At 46.2% G+C, this 14,420-nt stretch overlaps 1 protein-coding gene across 1 annotated transcript in view; it reads right to left on the bottom strand.

The window, feature by feature from the left end:
- CMTM6 (CKLF-like MARVEL transmembrane domain containing 6) overlaps positions 1 to 12,625 on the bottom strand; it is a 22,353-nt gene extending 9,728 nt beyond the window's left edge. The window contains exons 1-2 of the mRNA XM_010835549.1: positions 12,412 to 12,625; positions 2,413 to 2,589 (exon numbers count right to left, since the gene is read on the bottom strand). Of these exons, the coding sequence (XP_010833851.1) occupies positions 2,413 to 2,589; positions 12,412 to 12,546 (312 nt within the window). The 5' untranslated portion in view covers positions 12,547 to 12,625. The remainder of the gene's footprint in view (positions 1 to 2,412; positions 2,590 to 12,411) is intronic.
- Positions 12,626 to 14,420: the final 1,795 nt, after the last annotated feature.

Here is a 14,420-nt window from a genome sequence, read left to right as displayed (position 1 = left end):
AAAACCAAATTAAAAAAAAAAAAAAAAAAGCGATATAAGAGACCTACGGGATAATATAAACCGTGCCAATCTGTGCACAACTGGAATTCAAAAAAGGGAAGAAAGAAGAGGGGACTGAAAATGCATTTGAATAAATTATGGCTGAAAACGTCCCAAATCTAAAGGAGGAAACAGATATCCAGGCACAGGAAACACAGAAGGTCCCAAACAAGGTAAACCTGAACAGACCTACACAAGGCAAGGCCTGTTTCTCCACAGAAGCACCGCAGGCCGGGAAGGAACGGCAAGATGTACTCAAAGTCCTGAAAGGCAAAAGTCCGCCACCTGAGACACTCTACTGAAACCAAGAATTCCCCAAACAACTAAAAACTAAAACAATACAGCACTACTAAACCCATCCTAAGGGGAGTATTGAAAGGTCACCTCTAAACATATACAAATTTTAAGCATCTACAGGAAAGAGAAAATCGTAATCTGAAAGTAAATCATTTGGAAAAGCTAGTATACAGATTAAAAAATCAAAAATTTCTGTGAAGTGGGAGGCTGGGCTTGACATACACACCACTGATACTGTGTATAACAGACCACCGGTGAGAACCCCCTGCACAGCATGCAGTGCTCTGTGGTGACCTGAGCTGGGAGAAGATCCAAAAGCGGGGCCACATGGATGCACACAGCTGACACGCTTTGCTGTGCAGCAGAAACACTGTAAAGCAACTATGCTCCAACGAAAACTCAAACAAAAACAGACGTATATAGATCACGGAAACGGAGTAGGGAGGCCAGAAGTAAACCCTGACCCTGGTGGTAGGAATACAAATGGGCATAGCCACGATGCAGAACAGCATGGAGGTTCCTCAAAAACTACAAACAGAGTTGCCGTAGATCCTGCGATCCCACCTCTAGGCATAAACCCAGACAAAACTGTAATTTGAAAATACATATGTACCCCAGGGTGCATAGCATCACTGTTGTTGCCAAGACATGGAAACACAATAGATCAATAGATGAGCAGGCAAAGAAGATGTGGAGTGTGTGTGTGTGTGTGTGTGTATGTATACACAATGAAATATGACTCCATAAAAAGAATGAAATTACACAATTAGCTGCAAAATAAATGGATTAATCTTACTAAGTCAAGTAAGTCAGAAAGAGAAGAACAAATACCATATCACTTATAGGTGGAATCTAAAACATGGCCAGATGAACCCACCTATGCAACAGACTCACAGAGAACAGACGGGCACTGCCCCGGGGGAGGGTGGGCTCAGCAGAGCAAACTGGTGTGTACAGGAGGGGTGGACAGCACAGGGAGCCACGCCCAGTGTCCTATGATAAACCACAGTGGGAAAGCATATGAAACCGAATATGCGTGTGTGTGTGTGTGACTGAATCACTTTGTTGTACAGCAGAAATCAACACAACACTGTAAGTCAACTATACTTCATTACAATTTTTAAAATGCAAAAAAAAAAAAAGGTAATAGATTCTTATGGTACAAAAGGGTATACAGAAAAAAGTAAATCTTAGGTACATTATCAATACAGGACCCAAAGCTTGCTTCTGATTAAAACAATAAAATCTTAACTGGTTTATATTTACCCTATTATCTTGTTTTTAATAGTTAAAACTTAACTCTTTTATCTTTCTCCTCAAAACTGTGAATTTCATAAATCAACCCTGCTAGTTACAATTCCTCACAAACAACTCTTGAGAACCTGAATGCTACTGAAGTAAACTGTTCAATTTTTTCTTCCTTAAATGCAGGAACTCTATAAATTAGCTCATCTGTCATCTCACAAATCCATACTAAATGAAAAACTGAGGGGCAGACTAAGTCTTTAGAAAGTTATACATCTTAATTTTGTGAATATAAAATTGCCCCTCTACTTTTATTAAAAGGGTTACTTCTAAATAATGAATATAACAAATACCTTCTAAATTCACTTAGAGACAACTTTCTTTCATAATAAAATCAAAACAAAATAGCTAGAGTTACACGCTGTTTTGCTGAAAGGCTCCGAAACCTGTCCCGTTAGTTCATTACTCCATCTCTCAGGTTCAGCACAGCGCCTGACCTACAACAGGCAGAGTGCAGAACTGCAGAACCCACACTCTGAAATGCGAGAAACCAAAGACGATAAAAACCCCAGTTTTTAAAAAATACCTAATGTGAATCAGATTAAACCATCAATACCTGTAAATTACTGGCAGTGTCTGTCACTATAATTTCACCCTCCCCAACCACCCCATTTGGCAGGAAAACCAAGCTGCTTGGAGGCAGACCTGAAACAATGGATAGTCTTTTTCCTGTGAGAGTTGTGAAAGCGCTACTACCGTGAATAACACAACTACACAAGATCCAAAACCAGGTACGTTCCTGTCACAGGGATTGTGTTTTCTCGTGCTTACCGATGACTTGACTTTCGCGGGATCGACTCTGTCGTACACTGGTGTGCAGTACACAACCAAGATAAGCAGACTCAGCAGAAAGGCGCTGCAGCTGACAAACTCAAAGAAGTAGAGTCCTCCACACAAAGTGCACTGCGACACAACCTCCTCACAGATGAAGGCCAGGAGAGACAGCACCTACAAAAGAAGCGGAGCATCTGGCTTACTTGTTTCAGGGAAACCTACAGAATTCAGAGAATACCATCTTGCTCACTCAAGTATTTGTCGAGTGGAGACTTGGCAAACAAGCTTCCTCAATGAACCCGTTCTATCTACACGGGACTCAGTCCAGATGCCTTGAAGGGAATATAAGTACACAGAAGATTACCTACTATGTGCTGAATGCCAGAACAGGAGGAATTCAGGAACTGTCCTAAGAGCGCATGGAACAGACACTCAACCTGGGGTTCAGGAAAAGCTTCCTACAGGGAAGCTGAGACCAGGAGGGCTGCAGAGTCAGTCTGGTGGGTGGGGAGGCAAAGGATGGGGGCAGAGTTTCAGGCAGAGGAGCAGCGCACAGGAGGCCTGGAGATGAGAGCGCATGCACCGCGCCACCCCCCACCCACACAGAGCCCACACCCCCACTGAACTGAGAGGGGCTGGGCCAGGAGGACCTGGAGATGAGAGCGCATGCACCGCGCCACCCCCCACCCACACAGAGCCCACACCCGCACTGAACTGAGAGGGGCTGGGCCAGGAGGACCTGGAGATGAGAGCGCATGCGCCACCCCACCCCCGCACTGAACTGAGAGGGGCTGGGCCAACACAGGTGAGGGGATGCAGCACAGAGATGGCTACATGAAGCCAGCGAGGTAAGCAGAGGGACTCTCTAAGTACCTCCATGGGCTTCCCTGGCGGTCCAAGGGGTAAGAATCTGCCTACCAGTGCAGGGGCACACGTTCGACCCCTGGTCTGGGAAGACCACCTGCTGCAGAGGAACTAAGCCCATGTGCCCCAAGTGCTGAAGCGCCTAGAGCCCCGCGCTCTGCAATGAGAAGTGATGCCCCGCAGCCAGAGAGCAGCTCCCGCTCGCTGTAACGAGAGCGAGCCACACCCAGCGGGGAAGACCCGCGCACTCAAAAATAAGTGTATGAATAAACAAACGCCTCCTTTTCCTAGTGTAAGGAATCTGAATCTTACGGGTTTTTAAAGCAAAGGGTGACACGATCAGGTTTATGTTTTAGTAGTTCTGGCTACAAGATAGCGAAGGGATGTGGGAAAGGGCAAAACGGGGGGTAGCCATCCAGTCGGGAAGCTGATGCCAGAAATGAAGGGCAAGAGTTAACAGGGGAGTTGTAATGGAGGAGAGTCAAACCCCTGATGATGGAGTAGAAGCCCTCAGCTGACAGGATGACTACAGACAGAAGAGGAAACAAGCTAACACATATGTGCTTAAACACTTTAACCCAAAAAGGCACGTTTATTCATTCACCAGTCTTGCAAGTGGGCCTTTTCTTTGGGAGTGCGCCTGACTGGAATTCCCCTTCCGGTCTGCTGCATTAATCACCTCCATCATTTATGACTGCCACTTCCAGACTGATGTTATTTCAAGCAGGACAAGATCTGGGACACTCAAGAAGTAGCATGATGACTCCTAGAATCAGACTAGTTTTACTAGCCTTTCACAGTTGCCGTGCTCTTAATTCCACAGCAAGTATTTATTAACTTATTTTTTGGTCTTTCTAAAGCTTCCCATTTATTTTCATATAAACAATTCCTTTTCACATTCAATTTCAGTACTGAAGTATTTAATTGGCCACAAAAAATATTTTAATGCATTTCCACTGAATGGAGAAGTTATTTAGCTAATTCGACAACTCACTTAAATGCCGGTGGGTTTTAACAGTGCTCCCACTGTTGTGTGATGAAGTACTAACACACTGATGCCTCACTGCAGAAAGAAGAGTCTGTCTGCTTTTTAAGAGGCAAGAGTGTTGCAAAGAGGATAAATTCATTTTAAACATGCTGTAAATGAGAGGTCTGTGGATGAGTTATGTGCTGCCTGAGGCAAAAGGATATATGGGTCTGGAGCTCGAGGGACACATCTGAGGTGGAGCCCAACATGTGCGAGATCACCCAGAGTTAGAAACGCTGGCACCCAGCAGAACTGTGATGAACCCCAAGACTGGATGGACCAACAGAGGGGGCTGCTGGTGGTGGTGATTCAGTCGCTCAGTCGTGTCCAACTCTTGGGACCCCCACGGACTGTAACCCACCAGGCTCCTCAGTCCATGGGATTCTCCAGGCAAGAGTACTGGAATGGGGTTGCCATTTCCTTCATCAGGGGATCTTCTTGACCCAGGGATTGAACGTGCATCTCCTCCACTGCAGGCAGATTCTTTTACAGCTTGAGTCACCAGGGAAGCCCCAAAGAGAGGAGGAGATACGAGCACAGGACAGTTAGGAGCAGCAGTCCAAAGGGTAGCAAATCAAGAAAAAGGATTTCTATGCAGAGCAAGTGATCAGAAGTGCTGACTGTGGACTTTCCTGGTGGTCTAGTGGTTGAGACTCTGTGCTTCCAAGGCAGGGGGCAGGGGATCTGAGGTCAGGGATCTGAGATCCCAGGCCTGCCGCGTGGCACAGCCAAACACAAGAACCCCCACCAGAGTGCTGAATGCTACTGAGGCCAGGTAAGAACTACTGAAACGCTACGAGAGGCTCAGTTTCGGGGCTGCTGCTGACACCAACAGGGCCACCTCAGCGTGCTCGGTGAGGGCGGCTCACACTCCAGTGCCGTCCCCCGGCAGCGAGGGGGCGAGGCCGGCAACAGACACAGCCCAGTCGTCAGGTGCAGCCTCACGCGGCCAGGTGGCGGGCGGTGGTGGATGGGCTCAACAGGAAAGGCATTTCAAAACAGAGAACTCAGCATGTTTAAACGCTTAGAAACCTACGAGGAGTCTAGGAAGAAAAGAGCATCTCTAAAAGCAGGATTCAGGACGCAAGGTGTGGGCTAGCGCTGCTCTAGAGAAAGGAAGAGGGGGCAGAGACTCACCTGGGCAGCCTGTGTGGGTTTTGTGGAAGCTGAGGGAACTTCCTTCTGAGCGTTAAAACCTGACAGCTGATGAAATGACTGATGACCCAAGTCAAAGCCTACTGGGAAACGTCACCTTACTCAAGTCTGGCGCAGGTGCAACCAGATACATGAGTGGCAGTAAGACTGCGACCAGAATCAACAGCGACACTTCAGAACAGCTTTATCCTACAAAACACTGTCATCCAAGCAGAGGTCCTTGGTACAGCCTTTCTGGAAAACGGGTTAGCAATTTCTTTAAAAACTAAGCAGGCAACTGCCATATGACCCAGAAACTGCATTCCTACAATCTGCTTATTTCTTGGTCCAGAAAATGAAATTGTACATTCCTGCAAAAACTGATACGTGAATGTTCTTAACATTTTATTCATCAGAGTCCCAAACTCTGAACACTCCAGATGTCCTTCAATGGTTAAGCAAACTGTGGTATCCATACCATGGACTACTACTCTTAGCAACAGAAAGGAAGAAACTTGATATATGCAACAATCTGGATGAATCCCCAGAGAATTCTATAAAGTGAAAACAATCCAATCTCAAAACGTTACATACCGCAGGACTGCATTCACAGAAGAACACAACTTTCAGAGATGGAGAACTAATCAGCGGCGGCCAGGACATGTGGGAGCTACCTGGTAACGGAGCAGTTCTGGTTCTTGGCTGTGGTGATTAAGGAGGCTACACTTGCTCCAAAAGCACAGAGGTACACGAACACACACACGAGTGAACGCAAACGACCTCCCTGCGCCTGTTTTTTTGCAAGTTCCTGTGATACTATGATTATTTTAAACAAATTTAGAAACAAATCTAAATTAGCATGGAAGCCTCTAAGGGATTTCCCCCCTCATACTGGCCATACAAAATTCACATGTGCCCACAACTGAAAAGAACAGCGTGTAAGGGTGAAAATAGATCCTATTTTGCTGTGATTTCCTGTAAGTTAATGAGGCATAGAACAGTCCAGAAGATCCCAAACAACTTCCTCATATCAGACAGACGTTAGGTGAGGCGTCCCAGTCATGGCACCACAGACAAAGCGGCTCACCAAGACACGTCCCAGAAAGTCACTGTGCAAAGGAACTTCCTCTCCTGTAATTACAAGAAGGGTTTCTAATGTCTAGAGTGTACTAAGTGCCAAACGTCTACAACTCCAGTGCCATGTTCCCTACTGTGTTAAATCTTACCTGAAGGTTAGGAGTTTCTCTACAAGCAATCTTCAGGATGTATCTAAGTTGTATGGAATCAACTGTGAGAAGGTAAGAGCCTAGAACTCATTGAGGTGTGAGGACAGCAGCTCTTGAACCATTCTTATTACGAGAATGAGATTCTCGGAACACTCAACAGTGTCCCTAAGACAAGAAAATCCTATCTGCAGTAGATACAGACCACTTATTTACTCTCCCCAAGAAAAGTGCAGCAGGAACCAGCTGGGCCAGAGCCCATCAGAGACAAGTCATTACAAGCCCTCTTCCAAACTCCTCAAAGGAGGCATTCTTACGGACCTTAAAGCTTCGGGCTCTATCAGGAGGGGGGTTCAGCATGGACATCCTAAGAGAAGGAAGGGGTACTATGTCAAGTTTGGATATTTACTAGCTCCTATTCCCAGTTAAAGGCCAGGAAATTAGCACTGTAAGTTATATTCAGTATGAAAACTCCTGACTCCCCATCTCTGTTAATACTAAGCTTCCTTTAAAATCTCCCACAGCTCCATGTGCTTCCCTGGTGGTTTAGTAGTCAAGAATCTGCCTGCAATGAAGGAGATGTTGGTTCGATCCCAGGGTCGGGAAGATCCCCGAGGAAGGCATGGCAACCCACCCCAGTATTCTTGCCTGGAGAATCCCATGGACAGAGGAGTCTGATGGGCTACAGACCTTGGAGCCGCAAAGAGTTGGACAAGACTGAGCGACTGAACAGCAAGAGCAACAGCAGCTCTATACGGTCTCCAACACAAAACAAAGGGAACGTTTCCCAATCTATACAAATGTCACATCATTACGTTGTATACATGAAACTAACGTTACAAGTCAATTACATCTCAATTAAAAAAAATGTTTAAGTGTGTTGAGTATTATGTATCCAACACTGTAGTATGTGTAGGAACATGTAATAACAGAACAATAAGACCTATGTATGGCTCAGCTGGTAAACAGTCCGCCTGCAATGTGGGAGACCTGGGTTAGGAAGATCCCCTAGAGAAGGGAAAGGCTACCCACTCCAGTATTCTGGCCTGGAGAATTCCATGAACTGTATATAGTCCATGGGGTCACAAAGAGTCGGACAGGACTGAGCAACTTGCACTTTTAAAACCTAAGTATAAGGGAAAAAAAATTTTTATATCTCATACTTGAGCACTTGGTATAAATTCAGGAAAATGTTCAGATCCACCTGGATTAATAGTAGCCACAGAAGGATATGTGAAAAGCAAGACCCAGGTTCAGGACAGACAGAGGGCACTCTGGGTGTGGCACAAAAGGAACAGAATCACACCAGTAAGGACTTGCAGGGCAGCCAAGAGGGCAAGAAGGCAACTGACCTAACTGGATGGGGAGTGATGAGGAAAATGATTAAGGAGTGGAGTGTGGTTATGTGATGATCCTGTCAGAGAGGATGGACTTTCCGAGACAGGAACTGCCTGCCTGGTTTTGCTGGTTAGCAGAAAGGAGGGGTGGAGGACTGGGAGAGGCTGAAGAAAGTCACAGTCCAAGCGGAGGAGGGACCAGGGCAACTGGCACCAGGAGAGCAAGGGACGGGAAGTTGGACATTTCTCAGGGAGAGTCCTTAAAAAGCAAGTAAACACACTCCCAATTGTTAATCTAACAGTGACATAGCAGAGTGTACTGTGGAGACCTACAGTGTGACTGATTTTAATCTCATATATAATGTATATATTTATATTTGTAAGCAGACACTTTTTTGTAATGAAGAAGAAAAGTGAAAGTTAAGGGAAGAACATCAAGAAATGTGTGGTCACCAGCATTAAATACCTAAGTGGTTGAAGATAGGAAAAGAGATAAGGTCAGTGAATCAGGTCAGGATATAATGGTGAACTCAACTCCTAAGTTGAGAGGCTCAGTGATTACTTTCTGGTGAACAGTTTTGCTCTCAACAGCATGAAAGCATCGTACTAAGTACTGCGTCCTGAGTACTAGGCTAAGCACCTAACACAGTACGCATGCCCAGTATGGCTCCTTCTAATGATACAAAATTGTACCCAAACGTAATTAAGGGCATTATCAAGCTGCTAACAGTTGGCAGGGCCCTTGGAGAACACGGTCTCCCACCCTTCTGTTTACAGCTGAGGGACTTAAATCTCTGACAGACTAACTCCCAAGTTAGCCACACACTCCTGACTCCCACTCTGTACTCATTTCCCCCTAAAGCACTGTTTAAGTCCTTCTTACGACTAGGTGTGTCTGTAGGATTTCCCTGTCAGCTGGGTTTCTGAAGTTAGAAGCAGAGTTGTGTGCATTTCCCTTTTTGCTCTTAAGTCATACATTAAAACCACCATGCTAGAGTCAACACATTTGGGAAGTCTCAGTGACTGAAGATGCACTTACCGTTCTGGTGACCTCAACATTCAGATAACGACTCCTCCGTGTCTCCATTTCAGTTTCACTACCCTTTCTGAAACTTCAGTCTTCCCTAAAATTAACAGTCACCACACTAAATACTAATTCTCTATCACTGAACAGTCTACTGCCAAAAAATTTCTCATAAAAGAACTTTTTAATGTTTGTATTAATTGTAAGGCTCCATCTACACAATTCTATTAGTCTGTGAATTACTAAACTCGCTTTAAAAAGCTTGTAGTGCTAGTAAGGTTCAAGTAAACAAATGTGTCAGCCTGTGGTCAGGCTAAGCCTCCCTTGCTTTCAGCAAACATTTACTCACAAATGTTCAAAGATACAATTTGCTGACATTATGGATCTTCTTAAAGGTAAAAACAGAGCACTTCAATTTAGAATGTATCAATTTTCACATTTAAGTCATGAAAAGAGCACCAATATAAGATAAACAGCTTCTAAGTGATTTGTTTCTTGGCACTTACAAAATAACACTACTCACAATTTAATACATTTAAATCAGTGGTGAACTCTAAATCAACTGCTTGCCTGAAGAGTCATTAGAATCCTAGTACTGTGCAGCCTCAGGACACTCAGTGGGCACTATAAAGACAATGCTTGTTTGTGGCAGAGACTGTATCATACATACTTAGATCACTGACTGCACCAGTTTATTAGCAAGTCAATTCTCCCCTTAAGACCAAAAAAAAAAAAACCTGCCTCAAAGAGTAACAACAAAAACCTCACCAAGTAGGTGCATAAGGACCAACCTAGGGGCAGGGTAACTACTAAAGTGACTGCATGGACTGAGAACTGCAGCGACGCCTGATGGTGCCCTCGCAGCCGAGTCTCCATTTCCTCTTCAGCTCTGCAAGGGTGGGTGGACAAGCCTTTGACAAAACTGAGGTCAGGCGTGAAGGGCAGATATGGCCCTCTAACTCCTGGGGTCTGTAACTCAAGTGCCGGTCAGGCCATTTCGCTCCAGCCTCCCCTCCTGTTCGCAGGTGCCCTCGCTCCCCCCTGGATCTGTCCTGGCAGATCTGTCCTGGCACGCACATCCTGCAGAGCCTCAGAGACTGCAAAAACCTCAAGGATGCAAAGAACCTCAGAGGAGACCCAATTTCACCTCCTAGGACTCCATTAATTTCCTAAGCACAGTGTCTGGTTTGTTAAATTTCAGAATAAGACATTTCTCTTTTGGGCTTTTTGAGAATCTGGTGTGATTTATGGGTCTAGAATAATGAACACAGAAATGCACTGTATTTTGAATAAAATGTCCTCAGGCTTGCAGGTCCCTTGTTAAAGTACCTCCGCTTCTGACTACGGGTTTTTCCACTCCAGCTGTTCCTTATTAGAGCTTGCCAACTCTTTTTAATTAAAAATTAATTTATCTAAAGAAACCAACCTAAAGGCAGAGTTTGAGTTACAGCAAAGAAGACTTTGTCTGTTGCCCCTGGATGCATGAGTTTTCATTTACTCCATATAAAACTTTCTGGGGACTTTCTGGGTAAATCTATTGTTTTGAAGAGGTAAGACATTAAAACAGACGAAGTAGGAGCAAAAAGACAACCATCAGAATGAACGGCAATACTGAAGAAATATTTTTCTCAATCTATGTTATAGAAAATGTAATACGCTCCCTGTAAACCAGGGGATTCCCTGGCAGTCCAGGGATTAGACCTCCAGGCTTTCACTGCCAAGGACAAGGGTTCAATCCCCAGTCAGGAAACTAAGATCCTGAAGGCCCTGAGGCGAGGCCAAACCAAGTGAAAAGGCCGCGACAGGTTCACCATCAACGAACAAATGGATTTCAAGGAGATGTTAATTTTCATTCTTTTGTTGTTTCTGCTTATGGATGATGGAGAACAAGCAGGAACAGTCTAACAATCCGGGCAAAGTAAACTCATCCTCCCCCTTCTCTCCAAGTAGAAAGTCTACCATCCAAACTTATAGCTGCATTCTATTCAGAAGATATGGAACTAGTTTATTAAACTATAAATTAGGCAATCAGAAACTTTACTTTAGATTTGCCAGTTCTCACTGGAAAGAAAAAGGAAACTGAAAAGATATTTAATGGGCAAGAGACCGACACTGAGGACGTCTTCTGAACAGCGAGAGCGCTTCAAATGAGCATTAACTCTTACCTCTTCCAAAGAAGTCTTCTACTTGTCTAAGAACATTTTAGCTCTGAGGCAGAGAAACACAGCTGACATCTAAAGTCACGCAAGAGCTGAGGACAGGAAGAGCAGAAGGAAGCCCTTCTTGGGTAGGAGGATCCGCTTCAAGAACAATGGCAGGAGCGGGCAGACGACTCGGTAGGAACAGAAGGGCTGCCAGCACGCAGACCCAGCCCGACCCTCCTGGGCCACAGTCACTTCCTTCCAAGTGACTTCCCAGTTATTCCCGGAAGTGATCATTTAGGGGGCTAAAAAGCTATGTTAGGCTTTTTACTGCAATTTTTCTTTTCAATGAAAGTAGGTCATCTGAGTTCTAAGAATGTAAGTTCTGGTTATCTGACTTCTAAGAACTTAAGATCTTCCAAAGAAAACCAATTGGCTCTTTTCACTGGGGATGATTCAAAAACCAAACCAACCCAGAAACATTCTAAATAAAGTCTGATTTTTCCTCTTGCAGAAAATGTTACTCATTGTTGGTTAAAACAGCACAAAGGAGCTCAATGTGCACGTGATCTGAATGAAAATGTAAATCTCAAAGACGGTTTGATAAAGGTCCTTAACCAACGCCTAAAGCAAACTGAAACTCAATGTCCCTGAGAGAATGCCCTCGCCCTGCTACCTTCACACAACTCACACAAAAAGCTGTCCTTTTGACTTTGTATTGGGTACACACTGCTCATTTAGAAATAATTCTTTTCCAGTTAGTATTAAAACTTGAGACAACTCTTTGGAGACATCTCTCTCTACGCCTTGCGTAGTATCGGAACACTCTGTCCAACAAATTTAACTGTCCCGTTGGGTGCGCACCAGGAAAAGCGAAAAAACCAGATAAACGATAAAAAAGCATTTTGTAGTCCAAACACGGGCACTTTGGGAGATAATGCAGGGTAATCGCAGGGAGAAGAGCCAAAGGTCGCTACACAGAAGCAGAGAACGGGTAAGCCGCTGGCTTGGCTCTCCGACGCATTTCCTGGCCCGCCAAACACGCTGGGTGGTCCCGGAACACCGGGCGGCGGGGTGGGGCGGGCCTCGGGAGGGGCCCTGGAGAGGGGGCGCCGGCGACCCCCCTGGGGGACGGCCCCTCCGCGGGCGGGAGCGGGAAGGAACTGGGGATGTGGAAACGGCCGCCTCTCAGCAGCAGGCAGGGCGCCGCTCGCTGCCTCCTCTCCCGCCCCAGCCGCGGACTCACCAGCTCCAAGAGTTTGAGTCGCCGGAACCCCGTGAGCCGGCTCAGGGTGAAGTAGGCGGCGAGGCCGCTCCGGGGGCCTATGCCGGGGCCCGGGTGCGCCTCGGTGGTGGCTCTGTAGACCTGTCCGTTCTCCATCGCCCAGGGCCCGGGAACGCAAGGCCGCGGCTGGCGCCGACTCACCGACTCGGCGGGCTAGGCCGTCACTTCCTGGGCCTCCGCCCCACTTCCGGCAGACTCCGCCCCGGCCCGCCCCCTGCCGCGAGGCCTTGCCTCTCTTCTCGTAAAGATCTTCGGAGACTCGGGGAACATGAACGGCAAGTGCAACGTCCTGGGGATCGCAAACGTCCCGGCTCTCTCTGAAATGGCTGCTGTGGCCAGGCTGAGCAAGGGAGAAGAGGAGGAGGTGAGGCTGGAGAGGTAGGCAGAAGCCAGACAATGTAGGGGCCTTGCAGAGCAAGGGAAAAAATGAATTTCATTTTCATTGTTATGGGTTATCCCAAAGGACTTTCGGGATTGCTCCCTTCTGCTTCTCTGAATTCCTTTCAGGCTTACGTGTCAAAACTGCTGCTATAGTCCTCCCGTATGTTAATTTTGTGTGAACTCATCAAGAAAGGTAATCATATTTAGCAACCACAGCTGATCGATTTACATGCCATGCACACATACTTTCTCCACAACAATATAACGTAGGTACTGTCATTACATTAATTTGACAGATGAGAAAACTGAAGCTGGAATCCAGCCCTCCCAGGTACAGAAGCCCCCGCCACGTCCCCCAGTTCTTGTTTTTAGAAAAAGGCTGTAGGTCTCCTAGGCCTTCCCTGAGTTCCAAAGAGCAGATTCAAGCAATTACTAATGAAGGAAGTGAGGAATGCAGAAACAAAAGCAGTCAAGACAACAACAGTTCAGGGATGAAACAGTCCTAGCTCTTCCTCAGGCGATGCCTGCCCATAACAATCTGACCATGGATCCTGGAGGTGTTCTGCAGGAAGAACTAAGACCCCCGCGCAGGTGGAGGGTGGTGGCTACAGGCTGACCACCAGCACACAGACTCCAGACTGGCTGGAACCAGACAGCGATGATGAAGGTTCCTGAAATGCCACTCTCACCTCACCGCCAACCAATGAGAAGAAAGTTTCGCCCTCTGCATTCTCACCCCAAATGCTGCCTTTAAAACCTTCTAATGAAAACCATTGGGAGTTCAGGTCTTTTGAGCACAAGCGGTCCATTCTCCCTGCTGGGTCCTGTGATAAACGCTATCCTTTCCTTCACTGCAAGCCAGTGTCAAGTCCGGCTTTGCTGGACTGTAAGCAAGAAGACCCAAGTTCAGTTCAGAAACAAGGCCAAGAGGCTGAGTATCACATCCAAGGTCAAACACTCACAGGCAAGTGGAAGGTAAGCCCAGGCCATCTGACTCTCAGCCTTGCTGCTGACCACTAAGCCAGAAGCCCCAGCCTGCACCCCTTGAGGGCCTGGAAACCCACGTGAAAGGGAGGGGATGCTGCTTCCACATGGATCTTCTGTTCTACACAGCCCCAAACCTCCCTTTCTCCCATTCAAATGGAACAAAGAGAGTAGATCCTATGCTGAGAGTGAGGGGGTGGGGGCGGATAATCTACAGTCAGCCCAAACTATCCTACCGTCTTTGATAAAACACGTTCTTAACCTCTTGCCAAGGCCAAGCAGCCACCAATCCTAGCCAATAAAGCCTCTGTCTTTTCACAAGGGCTGTAAAAATTCATTGCCTTGTTATTCTTCAAGTCACTTTCATCCCAAACTAGACACTACCTGTGTCTGAAATTTACTTTGCAATTCATCCCTCACAAGGAGAGAGAGATGGGTTAATGAACAGAGAGATGGATGAAAGGAGAGACTCGTGATGAAGCAACTGCAGAACATGCTAACGGTGTAGCACACGGGTGTTTACCGTACAATCATTTCAACTTATGTGTTTGGATATTTTCAAAATAAAGTATTAAAGGAGGGACTTCCCTGGTGGTCCAGTGGTT

The sequence above is a fragment of the Bison bison genome, unplaced genomic scaffold, assembly GCF_000754665.1.
Source record: "Bison bison bison isolate TAMUID 2011002044 unplaced genomic scaffold, Bison_UMD1.0 scf7180017864043, whole genome shotgun sequence".
Lineage (NCBI taxonomy): Eukaryota > Metazoa > Chordata > Mammalia > Artiodactyla > Bovidae > Bison > Bison bison.
Note: the sequence above shows the minus strand (reverse complement) of the source record. Positions and strands in the feature narration are given on the sequence as shown.